The sequence below is a fragment of the Narcine bancroftii genome, chromosome 7 (assembly GCF_036971445.1).
Source record: "Narcine bancroftii isolate sNarBan1 chromosome 7, sNarBan1.hap1, whole genome shotgun sequence".
NCBI lineage: Eukaryota > Metazoa > Chordata > Chondrichthyes > Torpediniformes > Narcinidae > Narcine > Narcine bancroftii.
Genome location: NC_091475.1, coordinates 42,034,920 through 42,062,495, shown reverse-complemented (window position 1 = coordinate 42,062,495; position 27,576 = coordinate 42,034,920). Strand labels below are relative to the sequence as shown.

The following is a 27,576-nucleotide window of genomic DNA, read 5'->3' as shown; positions in this document are numbered from 1 at the left end:
GCGAGAATTGAAGGAGCAAATCTGCAGGGAGATAGCAGACAGCTGCAGGTAAAATAGCTGTTATAGTAGGTGATTTTGACATATTGACTGGGACTCCCATGCTGTAAAAATGCTGGATGGCTTAGATGTTATTGAAAAAGTTGTTCAAGACTAGTGAGGTTTTGGTTACCTAACTAAAGGAAAGATATCAATAAGATTGAAAGCGTGCAGAGAAGATTTACTCAGATGTTGCTGGGACTTAAACTGAATAACAGGAAAAAGTTAAATAGGTTGGGACTTTATTTCCCAGAATGTAGAAGAATGAGGGGAGATTTGACAGAGGTATATGCAAACAGGGCCTTTTCCAGAGATTAGGTGAGACACAGAGGACACAGCCTAAAGGTGAAAGGGGAAAAGTCTGAGGGGAATTCCTTCAAACACAGAGTGGTAGGTGTATGGAATTGGCTGCCAGCCAAAGTGGTGAATATGGGTTCAATTTTAACATTTAAGAAAAATTTGGACAACTACATGTGGAGGGGTGTGGAGGCATATGGAATGGGGGCAGATCAGTGGGATAATAGTTCGGCTAGAAGGGCGAAAAGCCTGTTTTCTGTGCTGTAATATTCTATGATTCTATTTAGCCTCTGTTTACTCTGTCAGCTGCTGCCAGGAGGCTGACGTCCCCGCTGCCGCCGGGAGGCTGAGGCGGCGCCGGGTAACTAGGGGCAGTAGTGTTACCTTGCAACCTATGTTGCGACACATGCACAGATTGCCTTCGCTCTCTCCCTCCATAGTGACGGCAATCTGCACATGCATTTCAAATCACCTTTTTTTAAAGAATGGCGTTGGGTCCATCAATGACATCACTACAAGAGGAGCACCGAAATGATGACGGGGGGGGGGGCGGGGGGGTTTGTGGCAGTTGGAAGCAATTTGTGTGCGCTTCAGAGAAGAAAAAGCAACCATATTGATACAGGTTTTACCTTTACCTGTCTTACCTTTATTCAAAACGGATTCTGATCATTGAGACTTTGAAATATCGTAAGTCAAAATCTATTTGTATTATGTATGAAATGCATCAACTAATTTGCTAAGCTGCCACAGTGATTTCATTTAAAAACAAAATTTCATATTAGAAATTCTAAGTAAGGGATAAACATTTGCCAGAACACCAATGATAACTAATTTTTCCTTGAAATAGTGCAATGTAGTCTTTTACATGCAAGAGAAATTAGACCTCAATTTAACATCTCATCTGAAAATTGGCACCACTATTCTTTAAAAAGTCTGTAGTGATTTACTATTTGTCCAAGGAGCATCTTGAGGGGTTCCAGAAAATGTGCTTATCCAAAAGGTAGTCAATAAATTAGGACAATCAAGAAATATGATGTCCAATACTTAGTGATTCAGTTTTCTAAATTACAAGTGACTACACTTAAGAAATAATGCATTCACTGTGAAATATTGTGAATATGAAGAAAGGCATTGGAGAAAAAAAATCATGCATCTGAATGAATTTAATTTCTAGTATCGGATCTCAAGTCTCTCCCCCTCAGACTTATGTGGGATGAGTTGGAGATAGCGTACAAATGGCTTACCACATTTGATCTTGGAGTTTTAAGCTTAATAGCATCTTATATTTTTCTGTCCTATCCATTTCCCCATGAATGAAACTATTTCTTCTGTAAAGTCAAATTTATTTCTGGTAAATTACTGCATTGAGTCCCACACTTCAGTAACCCGTGTTTCCTTTATTTTTGTATTATTCAACACATTATTTACATGCAGTCATATTTTTTCCTTCAAATTATGTGTTAAACATGATTTATATTTCAGATAATGACTTGGATACCAACCTTAGCAACATCAGAAACTGTATCCCAGTAACCTCCTGTCAAGCTAAATTTTCCACTACCTATTCTTGCCAATATTTCTTCTGGTGTGTCATCTGGTCCATTAGCAAAAGGGGTGTAACTGAAATGAAATTCAAATCCTCATCAATAAATGATAAAAATGCAGAAATCAGGAAATTGACATTGATATGCAAGAATCACACAAAAATCACGTTATTTGATAACAAGATAAAACACTTCATTATTAATTGAAAGCAGATGTTTAGATTACAAAAATAGAGATTTGTATGTATTTATAAATCTGATGTGTATATTTACAAGTGAAACCAGTAAAGCTAGAACTCTGAAAGTGGCCAAATAGTATCACCATAGCTGCATCCTAATTGATAATAAACAGTAACAGAAGGCCATGAGGCCTCTTTCAAATCTGTCATGCCATGCAATTCGATCAAGGTCAATCTGATCTTGGCCTCCATTTCAGTTTCCCTTAACACTCAACTCTCTTCCTGGTGTGTATATAATTATAAGTTTCCACAGCTCTTTGGGATTAATAATTCCAAAGATTCACAGCCCTCAAAAATTCTTGTATCAGTCTTAAATCATTGCCTCTTAATCTGAGGCGAGATAAACACATATGAATAATTTTTTTTTGTATTAATTGCATCTTCCACTCTCAATGTATTCCAGAAACGTTGAGCCAGAACTTGATGCCAATTGAGAACTACACGACAAATTCATAAATAGTGAGTCACCCCCCCATGATATTGTTCACTATATCATGAAAAAGAATAAGTCCTGCAAGACATCTGAAACAAAACTGAATATTTGTGATACTCTGAAATAGAAAGTTTTAAAAATAATGAAAAATAAAAACTTTGAATGAAAACAAAATTTAAAATATTTGCATTTTATATAATCCTTTCCATATGTGTCTGAAATATTTGCTCCTCCTGGAAATAAGTGAAATTACTATTTGTTCATCCAGTCAGTGGGCTGCTTAACATTTTTCGAATGCATTGCACGAGGAGTCCAATGTAGGAGTGTAGTCTGCAAAATGTCAGCCGAAAGTCAAATTCAGCATTTTGGATTTGTACATTTCCATGGGAATTTCAAACTTGGTGGCACTTGCATTGCAAATGCTGTACATTGAGAGAGGAATCGCCACCATTTGTATCAACTTCAGGAATATTATACGTACTGATTACATAAATTTCATTGCATTTCTTGTTTAAATTTTGTTTAAATTTACTATTTTCATATTCCTATGTCACACCAAGGTTCCGCAACATCTAATCCGATTCACTGTCTTTAACATGGGTCCAACAGAAAATTAATTTGGTTTTTAATCCATTTTGTGTAATGAAGGCTGAACACAATTTACCCTGTGAGCATAGTGTAGAGAAGAACACCAAGACTCCAAATATCACAAGCTGCATCATACCCTTGCCTCTTTAAGACCTACGAAGTACAAGACATTAAAACAATTAACAGGCATATTTACAATTCAGCTTATAAAGAATAACTTTACAGGTAGAGTGCAGACATTTGAACTGGATACAAGAGCACGGAGGATAAGGTACAGATGAACTTGACTGTTACTTGGTTGAGTTTTCTATCAGGGAGCAACATTAGATTTAGAGTAGAAGGATTGCAAAGCATTTACAGAATAATTGAAAGTCTCCATAGATGGTTGCAGGATATTGCTAGTATTTATTTGATATATATACATTAACCCTTATTTACTTAAACCGTGTCTTTAAATTTTGATTGGTATCAGAATTTCAATTGTGCCCTTCCAACATTACAAAATTCACCTCAGAATGAATAAAGGTAAAATTCTATAATCTAATCTCTATTGTTAAGATTGATTGTACAGAATATTCAGAATCAGATGTAAACAAATTGTAACAGCACAATAGTTGGTAACAGTATTATCCAAGTCATAATTATAGAAATTTAACATTTTAAAAATATCATGAAATATTTTAATAATGGCACAAGCAACTAGCAAAGTTCTAATTTTCCAATTTTAAGAGAATTACATAAATGCAAGTTTTCTTAGTACTAAACTGCATAATGAATTTGTGCTTCAGACACAAGCCAAACTGAAACATTATTCATTAATGTGCATGTGACTGCATTTCAAAATATTTTCTTGTTCATGAAACTCTTGAGAAGATGAGACTGAGACCAAAGCTGCCTTCTATTCTTTTACACTTGGAATCTGGACTTGAATGTCTTTTCAAAAAATAAAATCCCTTTGGTAAAAACCAGATAACACCTAAATTATTAACTGCAAGAGGCCATGGGATTAAAAATATATTCAGGACAACCAAGCAAGTAGTTAGCCTGGGATGCACAGGTGCCAATGACACAATCAGGTTGCTATTCTAAGGTAGGTTAAGGTGAACAGAGAATATACAATGCTTCACACAGCAGGTGAGATACTTGGAATTGCTTGATGCCATCACTCGTTGAGTGTTCCGATGTCTATTTATTCCCCTTTGCTTGACGAACAAAACTTCGCTGGAAAAAATACGATTTGGAAGCAGGCACTGATCATATACTTGGTTTGAAAAGTTGTTGCTATCTTATTGTATCACCTGACCTTATTCTATCACCTCTAGTAAGAAAGAATCAAAGAAAGAATCTGAGCAGGAAGACAATAATGGGAACCATTCTAGAGATGAAACAGCAGAGGCAGGGATGGGGTGGCACTCCTGTGGGTGGAGAGAGTGGGTAGTAGGTGAATGGACTCAGGAAGGGGAAGAGACAAAATGGGTATGGGATAGATGGTTACTGAAATTAGAAAATTCACTGGTTTGAAGACTAAAGAGACAAAAATGCTTGAGGAGCTTATCGGGTAATGCAGAGCCAAAGGAGATAAAGATACATTTTGGGCTCCTCAAAGTATAAGCACCTGAATAAAAAGCTTGGGGGAGGAGGGAAGGAAGGGCAATGGAAGAAGCACCAGCCAAAAGGTCAATAATGCCATAATTCATCCAATTCAAGATATGGTATGTCCCTCATCCTGTGTAGAAAATAGCTGTTGATCAAAGGGAATCTTTATGAATACAGCAGAAATTAATAGCTCAGCACGATGAAAAGGGAATTTTCATTGCACCACCCCCTGCAAAGTATGATTTGCATAACCCCAAAAACCTGATGAGCATTAAACATTTTATTGTTTCAAGTAACATATCAATAAAAGACATATAAATCAATGCCTTACTTCGGGAGCAACAAAGTTAGCTGTGTAACATGGAGTCATGAGAAGACCATTATCAGCACGCAACTGCTTGGCAAACCCAAAGTCACAAATACGAATAGATTCTGGATTGCCCGACTCATCCACGTACAAGATGTTGCTTGGTTTTAAGTCTCTGTGCACTACCTATATGGATCAAAGATTAACATAGACAACTTTATCAATCCATTCTCAATATAATAATTTACTGGTACACTGCTAATATCCAAATAAAATCCTCAAATGCACATCAGTGGAAGTAGTCTCCTGAATTTGAGAAATAATCCTTTGGAATGTGTCAGAAAGTCGGGCCTGAAAAACTTTCAAATTTATCTCTGCTTCTACTTAACCCCCTTTCAAGTACATGTGGGCGGAAACGACCAATTTAGCAGGTGCATAGCGGGTAATCTTGCAGTGTGAAATGTCCCATCCGGGCAGGGTGAGTAAAAATGAACTCTTGGTGGGGATAAGTGTCAGAACTCAGCCTAGTTAACTCGTTAACCACTCTGTGGCAGTGTGAATTGTGTACCCGATTTACCGGGTACAATTAGTGATAGTGAATGCGTGCTTGCGTCAGTCTGGCAGTTGTGTTGCACTGTGTGGCCAGCTGCACTCTGACAGCCCCGCTGACTGCACAGTTATATTTCACAGCGTGGCTGGCTGCACTCTTAACAGTCCTGCCTACTGTACAGTTATATTTCACAACATTGCAGTTATCAGTCCATGGTTTTGAATTTGGTATTACAGATACTCCCCGACAAACGTCGGAGTTCTGTTCTGAACAAATGGTCATTTCAAGATATAGATGCAGTCAGAAGTATGTTAGAATGGCATGTAGAAGTCATAAATCAAGATATTTTCAATTCCAAATCGAGCTTCCTCGGCTTCTTGCCAGATCTACCAGCAGGGGATGGGTTTTTCCTCTTGCTCGCAATCTTTCTTGGTGAGCTTAGCAAGTACTAAATGGCAACTGAGAGATAGTCATTATCGTACTCATTTTTTTTTCCATCGTATGGATGGATGGTCATAAGTCGCATCGGTTGTAAGTCGAGGAGAGGCTGTAATTTGGTATTACAGTTCAGATATTATCAAAGGTTCGCCTCCAGATTTCTAAAGGCAAGTTTCATGTCATTCTTGACCAATTTCATAAAAGTTTATTTTCTCCATGGCAGCAAAATAAAATTAACATGGGCAGACGTCAATCAAATCTATAGATTCCTCCACCCATTCTCAATCTATTCTTTGGCGATGGCCCCCTTAGGACTCTGCTTAAAGTTTCAGGGCTGCCCTCACTGTGAAGCAGACAAGTTGGTTTCTTCCATACTTTTCTCCTACTGACTACATAAAAAACATTTTATGATTTCAGCCCATGGCCCCCAGGCAGCTGTCTGGCCCCTGTTGAGAATGGCTGCATTGGACAGCATGTCAGAATCACAAAATCGTCTTTCAGCAAAAAACACATTAAATATCATTCAATAAATATCAGCAAGCAAAGTATCAAATCAAGGATATGAACTATGGAAAAAGCAAGCATTGCTTCTGAGTCAAACTTCATAAAGAAAAAAATGTAATAGATTTCACCCATTCATGTCATGCTCAGTCTCATAAATTCATACTCATTTTGTTATCCATGGGTCGACCTGTGGGTCAATAATAGAATGGTCTCAAGTGGAGGGTTTATAAACAATGTAAAGGTCAGAATTGGTTAGTGAATTTGAAATGGGGTGGCAAGGAGGAAGAAGACATTCCCCTACCTGTAAAATTCAGCCATGCTTCAAATGTTGGCTGCTTTTACAGATAATGTGGTATTCAAATGTTGGCTGCTTTTACAGATAATGTGGTATTCAAATGTTGACTGCTTTTACAGATAATGTGGTATTCAAATGTTGGCTGCTTTTACAGATAATGTGGTATTCAGTGCTGCCTTCAAAATCATATTGCAATGAAAATGTTTATCTTAAATATACTGTTTGAAAACAATATGCTATCAGGAGCTTCCTTTGCAATAGAAAAGTTAGTCCATGACTTATCATGAAACAAAGGGCATTTGAAATTGCTCTCTTTGCCAACAAAACTTGAGATAAATCCATGTTAAGAAGAGTTTTACAAACAAGTTTAATCATCCTTACTTTCACTTACAATGAATAGAGGAATGTAAAATTTATGTCTACAGTAGAAGCTATTTTCATTCGGTTTTTTTTGTGTGGCGTTATGGAATTGACTTTTCATCTGCCCTCTCTCAGATAATGAGATCAAAACAATTCTGTTTCCCATTCAAATTAATTAAATTTAGAGCTTTGCTTTCCATCTTCACATATGCATTCAGTCTTCCCTAACTTAAAATCATCTCCATTTCTAGCACTATACTAATGCAACTTCCAAATTAGAAGATCCATGACTGGCAAAGAAGCAAACACAAAAGAATGACGTGTAAGGAATACTATCAACCTCTATCATGGAACTTAAAAAGCACAAGGCTATCCCCCCACCTAAAACAAAATTAAGATTTGATCTTGACTGTAAGGGTTACAATGAATTGCAAGTTGCAAGCAGCTAGACATTTTTTTGAATTCCATGAGTATGTATTCATAGTAACGGTTTTTAGCCAAGGTCATTTTCTAAGTGTTTAATATAATTTGCTTTTGTACTGTTCAGAACCAAGGCAAAATGTAGATAGTCCAGCTAATTTCTTTGACCGTTCTTTTGTTAGTATTAATATTTTATTGTCTGTTTTATTAACTGTTTTAAGCTTAGTTTAAATGTTTTAATAGTTCAAATAAACAGTGAAAAGCTCAATGCTACTTTAGAATGGAGTATTCATTTTAACAAGTCAAACGACGTTGTCTACATGCTGCCAAGCAATTATAAAGGGAAATAGTCGCAATATTGACAAAGATTGAACCCCAATAGATGAATCCAATTAATTTAAAATTAAGGACAGCTGTACAAAACTTGATTTTGCTCTCTTGTGAATTACAAGTATACAAGTTCTTGCTGCCAGATCATTCTTCTGTTCCACTTAAACCATGTACACACCAGTGATCCATTTCAAGTACAATTTTAAAATCTTTCACCAAATAAAATTGATAATTAGGAGAAATATCAACCCATTTCATCCTACCCTGAGGTCTATGGTCCATTGTGAATAAATGCAACTGGCTGTTGCATTTCATCAATATGCCCTACACCCACCACCTATTTCTTAGTTATAGAATTAAAGTTAGGCATTTTGCCCCGCAGCTGATACACCAGTGAATGCAAATCTCTGATGAATAAAACAACTATATTAAGATAGTTTCTCCTCCTCCCCCACACCAGATCTCTCAACATTTGATTACCAAAATTAATATGAGATTTAATATTTGCAATTGTGTAGAAAGATTTCGATTTCTAAGCAACCTGAAAAATCTGCTTCTAACTTTTAGTTCATGTCAATTACTGTAGACTCCACAACCAAAGTGCTTTAGGTTCTGCATTTGTGCTCATACCTTGAAAACTTCCATCACATCACCCATACTTTTCCAACTTCATGAATACAATATGTAGTTTGTGCAATCACTCACTTTAAAACTTGAATTCACTTATTCCAAAAAGATTCCTTAAAAATTGCCTGGAATTATAAATGGGACGAAATAGGCAACACAAATGTTTTGGGGATTGTAAAGAGATAGTTAAGGAGATAACAAAGGAAAATTTGGAGCTTTAGTAAACTTAGTCAATAAATGAAAGGAATTAATACTCTGCCTGCAAATGTTAAAGAAGATCACTGGAATAGTAGAATAAAAATTGTCAGAGCAAACAACAGTATTACGCAAATAGTGCATGTAATTCTAGCCCATAGCCTACGAGGGTCACTAAAGGCCACACAGAGGACAAGGGGCTAAACTAGAACATCTTAAAAACTGAACAATAACATAGATTAAATTTTATTAATCTCGAAAGAGAGATTAAAAGGTGATCTTCAAGGTACAAATTGGTACAGAAAGGAAAAAGCTAAACTCAATGTTAATTAAAATGAAATGAGTTTAGCATAAATACCTATTTAAACCAGTAAAGAGAAAATTTAGAATTGAGTTCAAGTAGTAATCTTCATGGAGAAGACAAGTCAAAAGAGGAAATCAAAATTCATTCATAATAATCAAACTGCCACCTTCAGCCATAGTGATTTTGATCAGGTGGGTAAGAGTTCTGTGATCACAGAAAGCAGATATACATGTATCCTCTTGTTGGAATTGTATTTGGGTTGCATTCCAAGGATTTTCTGCCTGGGTGTTCACACCATTTTCAAACATTTTACAGAGACTTAAGAGTCATACAGGGTGGAAACAGGACCCTCAGCCCACCACATCCACACTGACTGTCAAGTAACCAGCGAAACAAACTTCAAAAAGAAAACCATACAAATTTATTTGTCATAACATTTGAGTATGATGCTCTTAGCTTGTCTGCAGATTGGGTTCTATTAACGAGACATTACTGACTGAAAGAGGTTTGAAGTAGTAAAACTACTGCAACTCTTGTTTATACAGTGGCTACAGAGGTGGCTTTAATTTCAAAGGCATAATGAACAGACGATTAGGTCACCTCACACAAAGACCAAGGCCTCTGCTGGTGCAAGATTGGATCAGTGGGAGATCATGGTGGTGAGCAGACAGCATCAGACTAGGGTAATTTGTTTACTTGATTTAAAACAATTCAAAACACAAGTGGTAATCTTACATTATATGATGCCAACTTCTCATCATTGTCTTCTATTGATATTTCAATCTAGTCACGTTGATTTAGCCTTCAAAAATATTCTAAAGAAAAAATCTCTAACCAGCAATATTTAACTCCTCAAATTACTTGAAATAATTATGGCATGAGGTCATTGGTTTTTGGCTTAAATTTTGATGGTTCAGCAACAAACTTGCCTTAAATTAGAAGGGAATTTAAAATTCAAACACCTTCCAACAATACAATAATAGCATTGGTGGGCTTGCTAGAATTAACATTTTCTCCATGGCTGCAGTACTAAAGTATTCAAAACAAATCGAGAAGTATACTTACCCCCTGGGCATGCAGATAGTCCATTGTCTTTGTTATAGTGTAGAGCACAGCATTGGCTTCACGTTCTGAGAAAAACTTTTGCCTGAGAATCTTGTCCAGTAATTCACCTCCTTTCATCAGTTCTGTCACTAGATACACAAATTTGCCATCATGATAAACCTGTAGAAATGACAGTAATATAATTATACATGAGGTGTTACAATCATACTTAGTAACTGTGTTTCATTCTAGGTCAGGAACAGCAACTTTTTACCATGTGTGGGCTGGATGGAGTGTAAGTGGATGATCAACAGGCCGTACTGATACTACCAATTCACGCATGGCATATAATAATGCTACCTCACAAATAAAACTTAACAGAAAGCCAAGTTATTTAGCAATATTAAAGTAAACAGTTGTTAAGGAGAATTTCAACATGCAGGTAGACTGGGAAAATCAGGTTGGTACTGGACAACAAGAAAGGGAGCTTGTGAAGTGCTATCGAGATGGAGCAGCTTGTATTAGAGCCTACCAGGGAGAAGGAAATTCTGGATTTAGTGTTGTGTAATTAACCAGATTTGATAAAGGTAAAGGAGCCATTAGGAGGTAGTAACCATAATATGGTATGTTTTAATCTACAATTTGAGAGGGAGAAAGGAAAATCGTAAGTGTCTATATTACAGTTGAACAAAGGGGACTATGGAGCCATGAGGGAGGAGCAGGCCAAAGTTGACTGGAAAGATACCCTAGCAGGGATGACCATGGAACAACAATGGCAAGTATTTCTGGGAATAAAACAGAAGGTGAAGGATCAGTTCATTCCAAAGAAGAAGAAATATTCTAAGGGGAGTAAGGGGGCGACAGTGACAGACAAGTCAAGGACAGTATAAAAATAAAAGAGAAGTGTAACATAGCAAAGATGAATAGGAAGCCAGAGGATTGGAAAATTTTTAAAGAGCAACAGGAGATAACGAAAAAGGCAATACGGGAGAAAAGATGAGGTACAAAGGTAGGCTAGCTAAGAATATAAAGGAGGACAGTAAAGCTTCTTTACGTATGTGAAGAGTTAAAATATAGTTAAGATCAAAGTTGGCCCTTGAAGAGAGAAATGGGTGAAATTATTATGGAGAACAAGGAAATGGCAGATGAGTTGAACAATGGACAGAGGACCTTGGTTAACGGAGGAACTGAAGTAAATTCACATTAGGCAGAAAACGGTGTTGGATAGACTGATGGGACTGAAGGCTGATAAATCCCCAGGGCCTGATGGTCTGCATCCCAGGGTACTTAAGGAGGTGGCTCTAGAAATCATGGATGTATTGGCAACCATTGTCCAATGTTCTGTAGATTGAGGATGAGTTCCTGTGGAGGGAAACTAATGTTATCCCACATTTTAAGAAAGGAGGGAGAGAGGAAACAGGGAATTATAGACCAGTTGGCCTGACATAAGTGGTGGGGAAGATGCTGGAGTCAATTATAAAAGAGGAAATAGCAGCACATTTAGATAGCAGTAACAGGATCGGTCTGAGTCAGCATGGATTTAAGAAGGGGAAATCATGCTTGACTAATCATGGAATATTTTGAGGACGTAACTATGAAAATGGACAAGGCAAAGCCAGTGGATGTAGTGTACCTCGACTTTCAAAAAGCCTTTGATAAGGTCCCATACAGGAGATTAGTGGACAAAATTAGAGCACATGGTATTGGGGGTAGGGAACTGACATGAATAGAAAATTGGTAGCAGACTAGAAACATAGAGTAGGGATTAACGGGTCCCTTTCAGAATGGCAGGTAGTGACTAGTGGGATACCACAAGGCTCAGTGTTGGGACCGCAGCTATTTAGAATATACATTAATGATTTAAATGAAGAGATTGAAAGTAACATTAGCAAAGTTGTAGATTACACAAAGCTGGGTGGCAGTGAGGAGGATGTAATGAGAATGCAGGGTGACTTGAACAGGTTGGGTAAGTGGGCAGATGCATGGCAGATCCAGCTTAATGTGGATAAATGTGAGGTTATCCACTTTGGTAGCAAGAACAGGAAAGCAGATTACTATCTGAACGGTGTCAAGTTAGGTAAAGGAAAAGTACAACAAGATCAAGGTGTCCTTTTTCATCGGTCACTGAAAGTAAGGATGCAGATACAGCAGTGAAGAAAACTAATGGCATGCTGGCCTTCATAACAAGGGGAGTTGAGTATAGCAGAGAGGTCCTTCTGCAGTTGTACAGGGGCCTGGTGAGCCCACACCTGGAGTATTGTGTGCAGTTTTGGGTCTCCAATTTTGAGAAGGACATTCTTGCTACTGAGGGAGTGCAGCATAGGTTCACGAGGTTAATTCCCGGGATGGTGGGGCTGTCATATGTTGAACAATTGGAGCAAATGGGCTTGTATACACTGGAATTTAGAAGAATGAGAGGGGATCTGCTTGCAACATATATCATTATTAAGGGATTGGGCACGCGAGAGGCAGAAAACATGTTCCTGATGTTGGGAGAGTCCACAGCCAGAGGCCACGGATTAAAAATAAAGGGTAGGCTTTTTAGAACGGAAATGAGAAAAACCTTTTCACCCATAGAGTTGTGGATCTGTGGAATGCTTTGCCTCAGAAGGCAGTGGAGCCAATTCTCTGGATGCTTTCAAGAAAGTTAGATAGAGCTCTTAAAAATAGCAGAGTCAAGAGATACAAGGAGAAGACAGGGACGTGGTATTAATTGTGGATGATTAGCCATGATCACAGTGAATGGCAGTGCTGACTTGAAGGGCCGAATGGCCTACTTCTGCACCTATCATCTATTGAAAGAGTAAAATTACATCTCACCTGTAATGGCGTTAATCCTATTCAATTATTGGGTTCTTGTTTTTTAAAAGCAGATGAAACTGACTAGTTACTCTTTTCTGCATTGCAGTTCTATCATCCTCCGTCTCACTTTCGTGAACTACATACATCTGTAAATGTCGGACCATTTGCTCTGTGCATGTGCCTAGTTACCTCCACGACACTAGCGCGGGGGAATATGGGCAATGTAGTTCCGAAGAGTGGATGATTTCAGAATGACACGGCATTAAAACTGCAGTATTGAATAAAGTCTGGTAGTTTCTGGTTGACCCCGGACTAAACACTTTTACAGAGTGAGCAGGGAGTCAGAGGGCTTTAAATGGATAAGAAGGTGTGACAGGTAGGAACTGTTCTTGGCTTCCATTCAGCTGAGAACACCATGAAATCGATAGTTGGACACATTTTAATGCATTTATAATCTGTTCTGACTTGCATACAAATTCAACTTAAGGACAGAGGTAGGAACAGAACTCGTTCATAACCCAAGGAACTGCCTGTACTTCTATCGGTGGGCCGGGTTCACATAATACTTTTGCATTGAGTTGTGGGCCAGATAAATTTGGAGTGTGGGCTGCAGGTTGCCCACCCCTGTTCTAGGCTTACCAAATATGGTGAAATAAAATACAATGCTGTAATTAGAAGGGTGAGAGGGGACTTGACTTCTTTCCATTGAGGACATCTAAAAGAGGCAGTGTCTTAAAAAAGCAGCCTCTATTTTCAAGGATCGCCACCACCCAGGCCATGCCTTCTTCACTCTGCTACCATCGGGAAAAAGGTACAAGAGCCTGAGCACTCAGCGGCTCAAGAACAGTTTCTTCCCCACTGCCATCAGATTCCTGAATAATCAATGAAACAAAGGCACTGCCTTACTTTTCGTGCACTTTTTTTGTATTGTTTCCAGGTGGTTTATATGAAAGTTTGCACTAAGATGCTACTGCAAAACACTGAATTTTATGTCTTGCTCATCACAATAAATTCCTCGTGGGATCAAGTGGAACTCAATTTCAATTTTTAAAAAGGGGCCTTCCATTTACACAGATGACTTGATTGTTCTTTCTTGTTTAATTGACATACAACTTACAGGATTGAGAATACAAATGTGATAGAATTTAATGAAAAGCAATTCTTACATCTTTCAAGGTAATGATATTGGGATGCTGTCCATAGCGTAGTAGAATGTCAATCTCCTCAGAAGGATCTCTCTTGTTTCGATCAATGATCTACAATGAACAGTGATTAAATTGTGCAGTAAAGTATTAGTATAGACAATATCAAAATATCTTACAGACAATGCAGATGTGATTATATAAATACATGCTGCAATGCTATTGAGGAATTAAATATTTGAGTTATACCAGGAATATAGAAACAATTCTCATTTAACTGCAGATTAAATTTAGATAAGCTGCTTAAAACAGATGTCCATGTTTTTTTCCTGGAAAACTCTACAATTTATAAATCTTCCCTCATGAAATTTGATAGTATTTATCACACCAAATCTCTGATGTGGGTGTGGAGGTGAACACCATTGACCAGAAATTTAACTGAATCACTGTGGGTTTAACAGCAGCAGATGAATATTCTGCAGCAAGTAAACTCAACACCCAACACCTCAAAACCTTTCTGCCATCTACAAAACATGAGAGTTTGATGGAATCCAGCAACTGGTTGGAAAAATACAACTCTAACAGAAGTAGCTCAATACCATTAAATACACTCTCTGTTTCCAATGTAATTGCACTCGGCTGAACATCATATCAAGAAACTTGTAGTAACCTGCCAAAGTTCTCTCAACAACACCTCTAAAACCTTGACTACTACTTGCAAGGAAGCAGGCAACTTAAATGGAAATGCACCAAACTCCCCTCTAACTTGTACACTATTCTGATTAGGAAATATATCATAATCCTGGAACTCACAATTTAGTACAACTGAGAATTGCAGTGGCCAGTAGAATATATTCTCCACTCATGGGCAATTAGGGATGGGCATCAAATTATTATTCACCAGAAATGTCATGGATATTGTGAATTAACAACCATTACACCCAAAACATCCTGCCTCTGAATACAGATACTGTCTTTTCAAAATTCTTGAAAGATAAACTACTGGTAATCTTGTAATGTTATTCCACATTGCTCAACTCATCCAAGAAGCAAGTCTCTCACGTGATCTAAATAGAGAAGGAAAATCGAAAGGGAGTAGGGAAAGAACAGAATTTACATCTTTAAATAGTCATTAGTACATTTTCAGGAAACACCGACTTCCCTAACTGGCAGCCTTGCTATAAGGACCACAAATATGTAGTTCTACATCAATTTGACTGGTGCTAAATATCCATACCTCACTTCAAGAGAACATCTAGTCTCAACAGGAAGCTATTTCACCTCTGACTCAAACTTAGAACATCTGATAATGAAATTGTTACTCGTACCACTTTTGAAGTTACTCCAATTTTCATCTGGCTGAATTGGATACTGCCTGTCTTACTAAATATTCATTCCTCTGTTATGAGCCCAAAGGACCCCAAAACCCAGCAGCAATAGACATTCACCAAGACAAGTAGTTACTTAAACAAAAGTTGTTTTTAATTATCTTTAAACATGAAAACAGAATCAAACTTTAACTTATCTCTATTCTTAACTAACCCAAATTAACCCCCTTCTCATTCTAAGCGCACTTGTATGATGTGTGTGTAAATTTAAGAAAAGTTCTTTGGTTCACAGTTCAATCTCACTTCTCCTTCGTCCAAGTTCTCTGGATGCAGGCAATTCTTATACTGTGCACAGAATTTAACATGTATAAAGTTCACCAGGCTTTGGTGTTCGAAAGGTAAATGTTTACTGCTCAGGAAGGTTCTTGTAGGGTTTACAGAGAGAGATTTGTTGTTCCAGGATTTCCACAACTGAGGTACCACCATATCTTGCTGATGAAACTTGCCTCATCAGGGTTCTCCAGGTGGCAACTTCTTTCTTTCAGCTACCACAGAGTTCCTTTCTGTTCCTCTTATTCCAAGAGAAACATCAGACAGATAGCACTTCCAGCCATCCACGGCTCTGAAGCTTTCTGTTTCAACCAGCTTCCTGGCTTGCACTGTTCAGCTGCTTTCAGTGTCTCACACACACACACTGGCTGAAAGACCTTGTTGAGATTGGTCTCACCTCTCTCTCTCTCCAACTGCCAACTCCCAGAAAGCCCATGTGACTCTCTCACTTGCAAAAAACCCCACCTTCTTCAGCAAACAACAGGAGTTATCTTTCTGCTCACACCTGTTCTCTTAGATAAACAAAATCCAGGAGTGACCTTTCTGTGAGCACACTGTAGGAACTTTTAAACAGCCAGTTTGTCTCCTCCAAACAATGGTCTATTCATTTCATGACATCGTTTCAATTAGCACCTACTTCTGAAATGAGCATAGCATTCTCCATAGTTTTAGAAATGTTCCTGAATACGAATTCTTCAGTCTTTCAAATAAAATCTGTTTTAAAATGTGTGTATGTATGTAACCCACTAATCTTACCAAATTCCTCCCAATATTTATCCATTACACCTCCAAAACATCACAGAAAACGTCAGTTTAGACACAGACATTAAAAGCATGTTTAGTTCAAAGCATTTGTACCACAAAACTAGAAAAAAAATGGGTGCTTACCTTAACAGCATAATCCATATTAGTTGATTTGTTCACACATCTTTTGCAAATTGAGTAGGAACCTACTCCAATGTCCTCTTTCAAGTCATAATTGTCTGTAAATTGAATACTGGTTCTGTGCAACTGTTTCAAAGGAATAAAATAAAAAGTATTTTCAATATTTTTTTAATTGAAATTCCACATCGAAAAACACAGAGTATTCCAATGGAAAGACTCTAGACATCCAACAGTGGTTCTCTCATATTATACCCTGTTAAAGTTCAGAAAAAAATTAGATATCATTTATTTGATTCATGACCGTTTATGTCTTATTTTCATTTGAAGTAAATGTTTTTAATGTGATTAGATGTACTCACTTTTCCAAATGAGATAATCTTACTTTGTTTTCTGATTCATGGTATGAAGTAAAATGTATTATAAAATATATGTAACCCTCAAGATAAGCTGATCAGATGTTTTTTTCGGTTTGTGGTTTTTTTAAAAAAAGAGTAGGTTAGGTGGCTTTTTTATTTAAATATATATAATTGTGTGTGTGTGTGTGTGTGTGTGTGTGTGTGTGTGTGTTTTCTGGCTTCATCCAGTGCAGGGGGACTGAGTTTATATTGTTTTAAGTTTTATCTTGATACATATACATTTTTCAGTTTTGTTTCCTTTTCTTCATGGTACTGTACTTACTATTAAAAACCAATAAAAAAATTGAAAAAGAAAAATACAGAGTACATAATACATATTAAATGTCAAAAAATAGTAATTACACTTCGACACCAGTCATTCCATTTCATAGCATTCTCCATAGTTTTTGCAATGTTCCTGAATATTGCTTTCTCAATCAAACAAATATTATTACAGTAAAAAAAAACATAAACCCACTACCAAAAAAAATCAAAGCACTTTGGCAAAGAGAGAAAAAAAGAATTCCTTATCAAAGTGATAAATTATCTTATTAGTCAAAACTTCTGCATTCATATCAAATCAGAGATTCTGAAAATAATTCAGAATTTAAATTTAAATCGAAATCGAGCATTTAATCTTCTCTAAATGTAAACATGACATGACATCATGTAGCCAGTGAGTATGAATAGGCAGAGCAATATCTTTCCATCTGAGCAACACTGCCCACTGAGCCATCAGAAAAGTAAAAGATAATACATGCAAATCAGATGCTGTTAAAGAGCTATGCCACTCTCTCCAACAATACCAAACATGGAAGTTAAAGGATTAGGCTTAAAATTAACTTTAAAAAAGTACAGAAAAAGTTTGAAACAATTCCAGAATTTTTCAAGGCTCTGGCATGCCCAAAACTTATGAATTAATGAAGCATCTCCATTGTCACATCTATCACAACGAGGAGATATATTTGCATAAAAACAAGATAATTTGAATTTAGATTTGTGAGCTCTATGGATTACAAATTGTAGGAGGGAATGGCAGGCACATAAAGGTGAGGTATTACCAATTTGAAAATTACATTCCAAAATTTCTTCAGAGATTAAAAGCCGTAGGTCTAGTTTCCAGGCTTTGTAAATTTTATCTAAAGGAGCCTCTCTTAATCCCAACAAATGACATAAATGCTAGATATTGAACTGTTATTAAAAAAAGGTTGTAAATTAAAAATCACATCTATTAAATTTTTATCAGTCCTCTTAGGAAATATATGTAATTGAGATCACAAAACAATCTCTAATCTGTATAATGGGAAAAAAAACCCAGAATTTGATCATCTTTATTTAACTGACAGTTTTTCAAAAGAAGTGGGACTTCCTTTTTCATTTAATACTTCACAGTGAACCACATCAGTAACAATATATGCAGATATTCAGAGTTAATATATACAGTGACAATTTCATTTTCCCCCTTCCTCCTCCATCCCCACCCCTCTGTAACTTAAAGCAAACAAAAAGAACAAACAAACATGACCAAATGAGGAAAAAAAGTTTGTGTCGTCCAATATTTTATACTTGGCTATTTTCTTTATTGTAACTTGTCACGACAAGAGATGGAGGTCTGAGAGGTCTGAAACTTTATGTATGGTTCCCAAATTTGTTCAAATAAAGCTTCTCTTAGGTTGTAGGTAATTTTTTCTAATGGAATACACTTATTCATTTCTATGTACCATTGCTGTATTTTTAAGGTTGTTTCCATTTTCCAAGTTATCATTATGCACTTTTTTGCTGCTGCGAATGTAATCATAATAAATTGTTTTTGAACTGTCAATTTTAGACCTAATTCTTTGTCTTTTATGTTGTTTAACAGAATATTTTTTGGTCTTTTATTATCTTATTTTTTGTAATTCTATTTAATATTAAGTTTAAATCCTCCCAAAAGGTTTTCACTTTTGTACATGTCCAAATTGCATGTATTATTGTACCAACATCTTGTTTACAACCAAAGCATCTGTCCGATAGTGTTGGATCATACGAAACCAAGAGTTTATTGTATTAATCATGGTATATGCACATCGTTCCTTCCATGTTTCATTCTTTATTCGTATATTTAAATCTTTTTCCCAATCTTGTTTGGGTTTTCCTTGTTCTGTAATTTGCTGTACATGTTTGTGATAATTTTTTTTTACTATCGCGGTGTCTGTAATTAAGTATTCAAAGCAACTACTCTCAGGTCATCTTAGACTAGCTCCCAGCTTTTCTTTTAAATAAGTTTTCAACTGATAATATGAAAATATTGTACCATATGATATTCCATATTTATTTTTTAACTGTTCAAATGTCAATAAATTATTTCCCAAAAAGCAATCTTTTATTCTTTTAATTCCTTTTCTTGCCTATTCCTTAAAGAATAGATTGTCCATTGTAAAAGTAATTAATGGATTTTGTGTTAATAACATTTTTAGTATTTGATAGTTTATCATCTTTCATTCCAGGTGTATTCTCTTCCATATTTTTAGTATATGATGTAATATTGGTAGATTGTTATGTTGCACCAGTTTCTCAACCCATTTATAAAGTAAGTATTCAGGGACCTTTTCCTCTAATTTATATAACTCTATCTTGAGACAAGCCAGTTTTTTTCCCACCTGATAAAAGTCTGACAAAAATCTTAATTGTGCTGCTCTGTAATAGTTTTTCAAATTTGGTAGCTGAAATCCCTCTTGTTTATATGTCCATGTTAGTTTTTCTAAAGCTATTCTTGCTTTTTTTGCCCTTCCATAGAAACTTTCTAATTGTCAAGCATTACTACATTTAGAATATTAACATACATGTAATTCTTTAACTTTATCTACCGTAAGGAGGACAGAGAGTCGTCACTTTATAAAATGCCCCTGACAGAAACGCGCCTCGTGACAATTAGGTATATGAAGGCACAGGAAACCGAGTGTAACAAAATAGGAAAGGCAAAACATCATGGATCCTAAAGGTTTTGAGTTCAGTGAAGAAAAAGATCAACTTTCAGGTGAGTGAGTTTTCATATATACACTGATAAATTCACTGAGGCACCCTCTGCTGCTTCCTAGGACAGGGAATTCCACCAATTCACTCCTCTATGGATGAAGGAGCTCCTCCTTATCTGTCTTAAATCCACTCTTCTGAATATGAACAGGCTTCCTGTTTCCAGAATGGAAACATCCATTCCTTTTGTTATTTTATGTCTCCACAAGATTTCTTCCCTCCCCACCCCTTCAAAACTTCAATGAGCAGAATCCCAGTCCCAGCTATTCAATCTCTCATAAGCTTATCTCATCAATTCTGGAATCAACCTGGTGAACCTCATCTGCATAGTCTCCAAAGTCAACACATCCTTTCTCAAGTAAGGAGACCAAAGTTTAGAAATATCTCAAGAATCAATACTGGCAGTTAAGACATTCTTGGAAAAATATTGAAAATTTTAAAATTCTCATAAATTCCCATTTACTGCCAATTTATGGGCAAAAGCTTGTTTGTTTTTCTATGCTGAATTTAAAACAGAAAATGCCAAAAAATATTTATAAAGAGTGGCACGATGATTCTGGGTTTTTATTCTAGATGATTCAGCACTTCTGGCTGAAATGGATAATTTCTGGATACTAGATCAAATCTTTAACGGAAATTGAAAATTACCATGACAAAGCTTTGTTTTGCAGGTATATCCTGAGCTCTCTTGCAATTGCTTTTAATAGTTGTTGAAACCGCACTTTAATCGACTTGTGCAGACAATAAAAATAGTCTAAACAATATATAGGTGGCATTGAATATTGACAGTATTCCATGTTTAGAAATATTAAACTGAATGTGGATACCAGTAGTTGCTAAAAGCCCAATACTGTCTTGGCCCACCTTTTCCTGCCTTCAGACACTACTTCACTTTGAAATAAAACCAAAGGATTTCTTCAATTTCAAAAGAAATTTAAATATATTTCAAATATCTGAATCAAGTTTTCAAATAAACCTGAATTCATTGATCTGGTTTTCCTTCATCAGCAACCATCTCCTACATAACATATGGAAAAAATGCTCAGTGAATGTAAAGGTTAAAACCTTGTGTTTTTTGATTCTTAGTTAATTTTGTGCCTGTCTCTTTAAAATAACTATTGTTTGTAGTGTTATCATAGTGTCTATGATGTAATATGTCATAATATCTGCCAAGTCATTGGCAGATAAGGCTTGCTCATTATTCAACCAGATGTGAAGGAAACGTGAGCACGAGAAATTTTTCTTTGAATTTTTGTATCTCTTTAAAGTTTTTGTATTTCCTTAAGATAGTGTATCTACATATCTTTTATATCTCTATCATAAAGTAAATACTTTGCTATTCATCACTATGAAAGTCTTAATACGAAGCTATGCAAAATGTTTATCTGTTTTATCAACGAATTAAAACTACATAAAGTAATAGCCAGAGTTGATTTATTGAATTAGAGATCAAAATTTGGGATATTGTAGCCCCTGCTTTGGAAGATGATACTCTGAAATTAGGATATATTAGAATAAGGAAAGTGTCATCTATAGTGAATAGTTTGCTCTATTTGTAGCTTGGGAGAAGCCAGAATCACACACGAAAATAATTTTATTTCTCACAATGTGGTTCCAAAAGAATAATATGGAATTGCAATCAATTTTGTACCATGAATTAACACTCAATTTAGAACATAGAACATTACAGCCAGTCCCTTCACCCAACAAGGTTGTGCCGACCTATATCTCTTCTTCTTTGGCTTGGCTTCGCGGACGAAGATTTATGGAGGGGGTAAAAAGTCCACGTCAGCTGCAGGCTCGTTTGTGGCTGACAAGTCCGATGCGGGACAGGCAGACACGGTTGCAGGGGAAAATTGGTTGGTTGGGGTTGGGTGTTGGGTTTTTCCTCCTTTGCCTTTTGTCAGTGAGGTGGGCTCTGCGGTCTTCTTCAAAGGAGGTTGCTGCCCGCCAAACTGTGAGGCGCCAAGATGCACGGTTTGAGGCGTTATCAGCCCACTGGCAGTGGTCAATGTGGCAGGCACCAAGAGATTTCTTTAGGCAGTCCTTGTACCTTTTCTTTGGTGCACCTCTGTCACGGTGGCCAGTGGAGAGCTCGCCATATAACACGATCTTGGGAAGGCGATGGTCCTCCATTCTGGAGACATGACCCATCCAGCGCAGCTGAAAGCCTAAACTTTCCCTACCTCAGAATCTTCTATTTTTCTTCCATCCATGCACCGGTCTCAGTCTTTTAAATGTCCCTATTGTACCAGCATCCACCACCACCACTCCTAACACATTCTGGATATCCACTGCCCTCTGCACAAAAAGCATCCAACTCACTATCTTCTGCGCAGAAAACACCTGACTCACTACCCTCTGCGCAAAAACCATCCTTTACACTCTACCCTCTGTGCAAAAAAACACCCCTTTCATCTCCCCTAAATTTTCCTTGCTCACATTGTGCAGATGTTCTCTGGTGTTTTCTACTCTTGCCCTGGGAAATAGGTCTCTATTCATGCCTCAAAATCTTGAAGACCTCTATTAAGTCATCCCTCAACCTCTTCACCCCAAAAGCCTTAGTTCTGTTCATGTGCCAATCCAGGTAACATCCTGGTTAATCTCCTCTGCACCTTCTCCATAACTTACAGATTCAGAGCTTTAGAGCTGCAACATTACCTCTCGACTCCTGAACTCAATCTCCAAACTAATGACGACCAGCATACCATAAGCCTATCAATCGGTATGGTAACCAAAGTCCCTCTGTTCTTTTAGACTGTTAAGATTCCTGCCATTAACTATGTTCTCTGCCTTCAAGTTTGATCTTTTCTGACCATTCATATTTTTAATGTGAATGAAATAAATATTTTTAATAAGCAAAAGTTTAACAGTTATTTATGCAAACTTCAAACATGCTTTTCTTGGTAGTTTTCACTTTCATTACCTGTATAACCGGATGTGTAGCTGTTTGCATGGGCTGGGGTTCTTCCTCTGAAGTGTTGGCCACAAAACTGAATCCACGAAAGAGTTGATGAGCATTGGCACTGGGTGGGATACCAGGGGAATCTAAAACATTATATTTGTCAATAAGCTTCACTTAGACCATTCAAGTTTCTAAACCACATTTAAATTGATAGCCATCACATGATAGAGCTATTTATAATTACTCCCAAGAAGACCTTCAATGGAAGGAGTCAGTCATTTATTTCTAGTCTGTTCTCTGCTGCTCTTGCACCACAAGCAAAGGCCAAAGTAAAATTTGACATTTTGCAAGAAATATTCAAATTGTCCTTCAACACAAATGCATCACTCGTTGAGCTTGGAGTAAATTTAAGACTCACCTGCTTAGAATTATAATGAATTTTCACTTTCATTACCTTTAGGTGTCTTTGCTGTAAACTCTGGATCAAAATAGAAAGTATCCTCTGGTCTACCAATCGCAGGTTTGAAAGGTGGCTGTATTTCCCTTCTGCACAATTTCTGAAATTAGCAGTAAACCAATAGATATTACTAGTGCACTACATAATTGTGAAAAGAATTGGGAAAAATCAATCTCTATTCACCAAAATGCAAATTTTTATGGTCTGAATTTGAAAATCAGAATTTCAACTTTACATGTAAAGTACATTCAGATTATACTTAAAAAAAGTAAAATTAAAAAAATTGCAGAATATTACTTACATTCCAATCAATTGTGGAAAAGAAACTGTGCCTCTTAATTTCTTCAACTCCATCTGGACCTGCTCCTGTTAATTAAATAAAAAGTATGATTTTTTTGTGATCTTCCTCTTCTCTACTTACCACCTCATCAGTACCGCATGATAAAACAATGAATAAGGAATTTCAATCATAAAATTAAGGTTGAAGACACAAAAAGCAAGTTCTCTGAGTGTATGTTTCCCTCATCCAAGTCATCAAACACTAGATCTCGAATTCCTATCATGCTTTTCTTGCAACACAAAATATAACGCATAATCATTTTATAAGATTCAGGCAAATGATACCAAGCAGAATAGTTTAACAAGAAAAATGACCACAAAATGACTGCATTAGATTTGGGTCCACTGCTTGATGGCTGCGAAACAACACAAGAAATAGGAGCAGGAGTTCACCTTTCAGCCTATTGAGCCTGTTCCACTCATTCATGGCTGATCTGGCCATGGACTCTTGTCCATCTTCCTGACTTTCCCCATGAAGGTAAACAATAAGTCTGCAAATGCTGAGGAACTAGTACCATAGTAAAAGTGCTGGAGGAACTCAGCAGGTCATGCAGCATCCATAGAAAGCAAGACTTCTGACATTTCGGGCCCCCAAATATCGACTGACTATGCTTTTCATGGACACTGTGTTATCTGCTGGGTTTCTCCAGCACTTTTGTGTCTTTGACTTTTCTTCATAACCTCCAATTTCTTCAGCTATTCCAAAATCTATCACAGATCTTCCAACCCTCTACCTCTTAATCCACCCTATCCTGCTTCCCACTCCAAACACTGCCTGGTCTTTACCATCTGTCTCTCATCCTCTGACCTCTCACTCTTGGAGACAGAACACTCTGTCCTCAATAGAGGCTTCACCTTCGCCCACACTATAATGCCAAACTCCAAATCCATCAGCTCTGACTCCATGCACACTTCCACAACTAGGATTCTCCATCACCCCACTACAGACCCCGTCTCCTGCTTTAAACTTTCTTCCTCCTCCTTGACACCACCTCATTCCGGCCTTCTGCCTGTCCTGAATCTTAAAATTTCCAATGCAACTATCAACTATCTCGACCACTCCCCTCACCAATTCCAATCTCATTCCCTTGGAATCCCTGGCCTTCCACTCTCTCTGCACTAAGCCCAACCTAACCATCAAACACTCAGACAAGAGTGGTGCTGTTGTAGTCTGGAGCACTGACCTCTATCTGGCCAAAGCCAATCAACAACTCACAGACACTTCTTACTCACCCCTCCAATAGGACCCCACCAAAACTCATCAAACCATTCTCTCACTTCCAGTAATCTCCCTTGCACTGCCTTCAACCTCATTGTTTACCCATCCTGCTCTGCCCAGTTCTATTTCCTACTCAAGATCCACAAACCCAATTGTCCGGCAAACCTAATATTTCCGTGTGCTCCTGTCCCACCAAACTGGTATTCGTTTACCTTGACTCAATTTTGTCCCCCCACTCCAGTCCCTCCCCACCTACATCCGTGATACTTCACATGCCCTTCATCACTTCAATAACTTCCAGATCCCCAATCTCAACTGCCCTATTTTTACCATGAACATCACTATACACCTCCATCCCCCAAACTGAAGACATCAAAGTCCCTTGTTTCTTTCTCAGCAATAGACCCCAACAGTATCCCTCTACTACCACCCCCCAGATAGCAGAACGTCCTCACCCTCAATAACTTCTCCTTTAACTCATCCCACTGGGGGATTCTCTCAGGGCCCCCAGCTATGCCTGCCTTTTTGTTCAGGCATGCTACAAGCCTGCATAGGCAAGGCCCCTAAACTCTTCTTCCATTACATTGACGACTACTTTGGTGCTTCCTCATGCACCCATGATGAGTTCGTCGACTTCATCTACTTTGCTGTCAACTTCCACCCCAACCTCAAATTCACTTGGTCCATCTCTAGCATAACTCCTTTTCCTTGATCTCTCTGTCTCCATCTCTGAAAATAAATTTTTCGCAAACCCACCAACTCACATAGCTACCTCGACCACACCTCTTTATACACTGCCCCCTGTTAAGATTCCATTCCATTCTCTCAATTCCTTCATCTCCATCACATCTGCTCCCAGGATAAGGTCTTCCATGCCAGATCATCAGAGATGTCTTGGCTTCACCTCTACCACCATCAACTTGGCCCTCATCTGCATGTCTTCCATTACCTGCACATCTGTCCTGGCCCTCTCCACCCACACATGCAACAAGGACAGGATTCCCCTTGTCGTCACCTACCATTCCACCAATTTCCGCATCCAACATAGCGGTTATCTCCCAGTAGCCACCCATTTGAATTCCCTGCCCCATTCCCTTGCTAACATGGCCTCCTGTACTGACAGACTACGGCTACCTACAAATTAGAGGAACAACAGTTCCTATTCCCTCTCCAGCCCCCCTCCCCCAATCATTCCCCGTATCTTCTCAAGCTCCGGAACCTCTGAAATCACTGAGCCAAGCCACTCCCCCTGCCCCCAATCAATTCTCACATTTCCTTTCTCTTGCCCTCCTCTCCCCATCCAATTAACACTTTTTATCTGTTGGTCTGTACTCCTCCCTTGCTCTTTCTTTTAATTCAGGCGCATGTCTGCTTTTTACTCATTCCTTGAAAAAGGGTTTGACGAAAGATTGGTTATATATCTTTACCTCCTATGGACACTGCAAGACATGAAGAGTTCTTCCAGCATTTCTGTGTTTTTACTTCAATAACACAATCTGCAGCCATTCATGTTTTATAAAATTCTATCTAACTGTCTTATATTTAATACGGCAGCCTCTACTGCTTCCTTGGGCAGAGAATTCCACTCTCCAGAGAAGAGAAATCTATTCCCCTGAATCTTAAGGCTATGTCTCCCAGTTCTCACCTCATCTTGTAGTGGAAATAACTTTCCTGTCTCTCTCTCTCTGAATTCTAGCTGATATAGTCCTAGATGACTCAAACCTCTTCATTAGCTAACCCCTTCGTAACCAGAATCGATCTAGTGAACAACCCCTGCATCGCCTCCAAGCCAGTATATTTTTCTCAAGTGTGGAGACCATAACTCACAGTATTCCAAGTGTAGCCTCACAAGCATCCAGTATAGTTTCACCATAACCTCCCTGTTCTTAAATTCAATTTCTAAAGCAATAAAGGCCAATGAAAGATCTTTATTCTTACTTTATAGCATTAATAGAGAATCAAAGAAACAAGCCTTGCATTTAAAAATATTTGACATCCACTGCAGAATATCCAAAGGACATTCCAGATTATAAATTATCACTGTGGTGATCAATTATGTACAGCACTTGAGTATTAGTAAAGGAAATCCCCATCTTTTTCAAAATAATACTCAAAAGCTTTCACTTTCTCCTGAGAAAGCAGACAAGTTCAGTTGATGTTCCAACTGAAAAGCTGCACCGTCAGGTGAGTAGTACCTTCTCAGTTTTGCCAGCTGCAGGATAGGACATGCTGCCAATCGCACTGTGCTGGTTCTTTCGAAATGCTTCATCCCATACACCTTGACTTGACTGCAATCCGGTTAAGTTTCACATTCCAATTTAGTCACTGAATTTTGATGAACTACATTATTTCCATTGGCAGAAATATTTGCCAATGAAGGGGGTGAGGTGCGTGAAGAAAGCCAATCAAGAGCAAAGGAAACTTTTTTCTCCTCTTTACATTGATTCACGATCTGGAATATACTATCTGAAAGTCATAGCCTTAAAAAGAATCAAATCGCTGATGAAAACAATAATTTAACGCCACAGTCAAAGATCACTGAAGTAGGATTAAAGTTTGGCATGCACAGAATAGACGAAATTACAAACTCCTGTGCTTTACAATTCTATCAACTCCTGCAATCCTTAAATTATCAGTGCATTATTAATCATATAC

General features: G+C 37.6%; 1 protein-coding gene across 7 annotated transcripts in view; it reads right to left on the bottom strand.

Annotated features, from left to right (window-relative positions):
* Positions 1-27,576, bottom strand: part of LOC138738816 (ribosomal protein S6 kinase alpha-3) — a 106,085-nt gene that overhangs the window by 10,328 nt on the left and 68,181 nt on the right. For all 7 annotated transcript variants that reach the window (XM_069889804.1, XM_069889805.1, XM_069889806.1 and 4 more), the window contains 9 exons: positions 23,665-23,729; positions 23,361-23,463; positions 22,928-23,049; positions 16,598-16,720; positions 14,076-14,165; positions 10,129-10,287; positions 5,065-5,226; positions 3,214-3,290; positions 1,836-1,953 (listed from right to left, as the gene is read on the bottom strand). In XM_069889804.1, the coding sequence (XP_069745905.1) occupies positions 1,836-1,953; positions 3,214-3,290; positions 5,065-5,226; positions 10,129-10,287; positions 14,076-14,165; positions 16,598-16,720; positions 22,928-23,049; positions 23,361-23,463; positions 23,665-23,729 (1,019 nt within the window). The remainder of the gene's footprint in view (positions 1-1,835; positions 1,954-3,213; positions 3,291-5,064; positions 5,227-10,128; positions 10,288-14,075; positions 14,166-16,597; positions 16,721-22,927; positions 23,050-23,360; positions 23,464-23,664; positions 23,730-27,576) is intronic.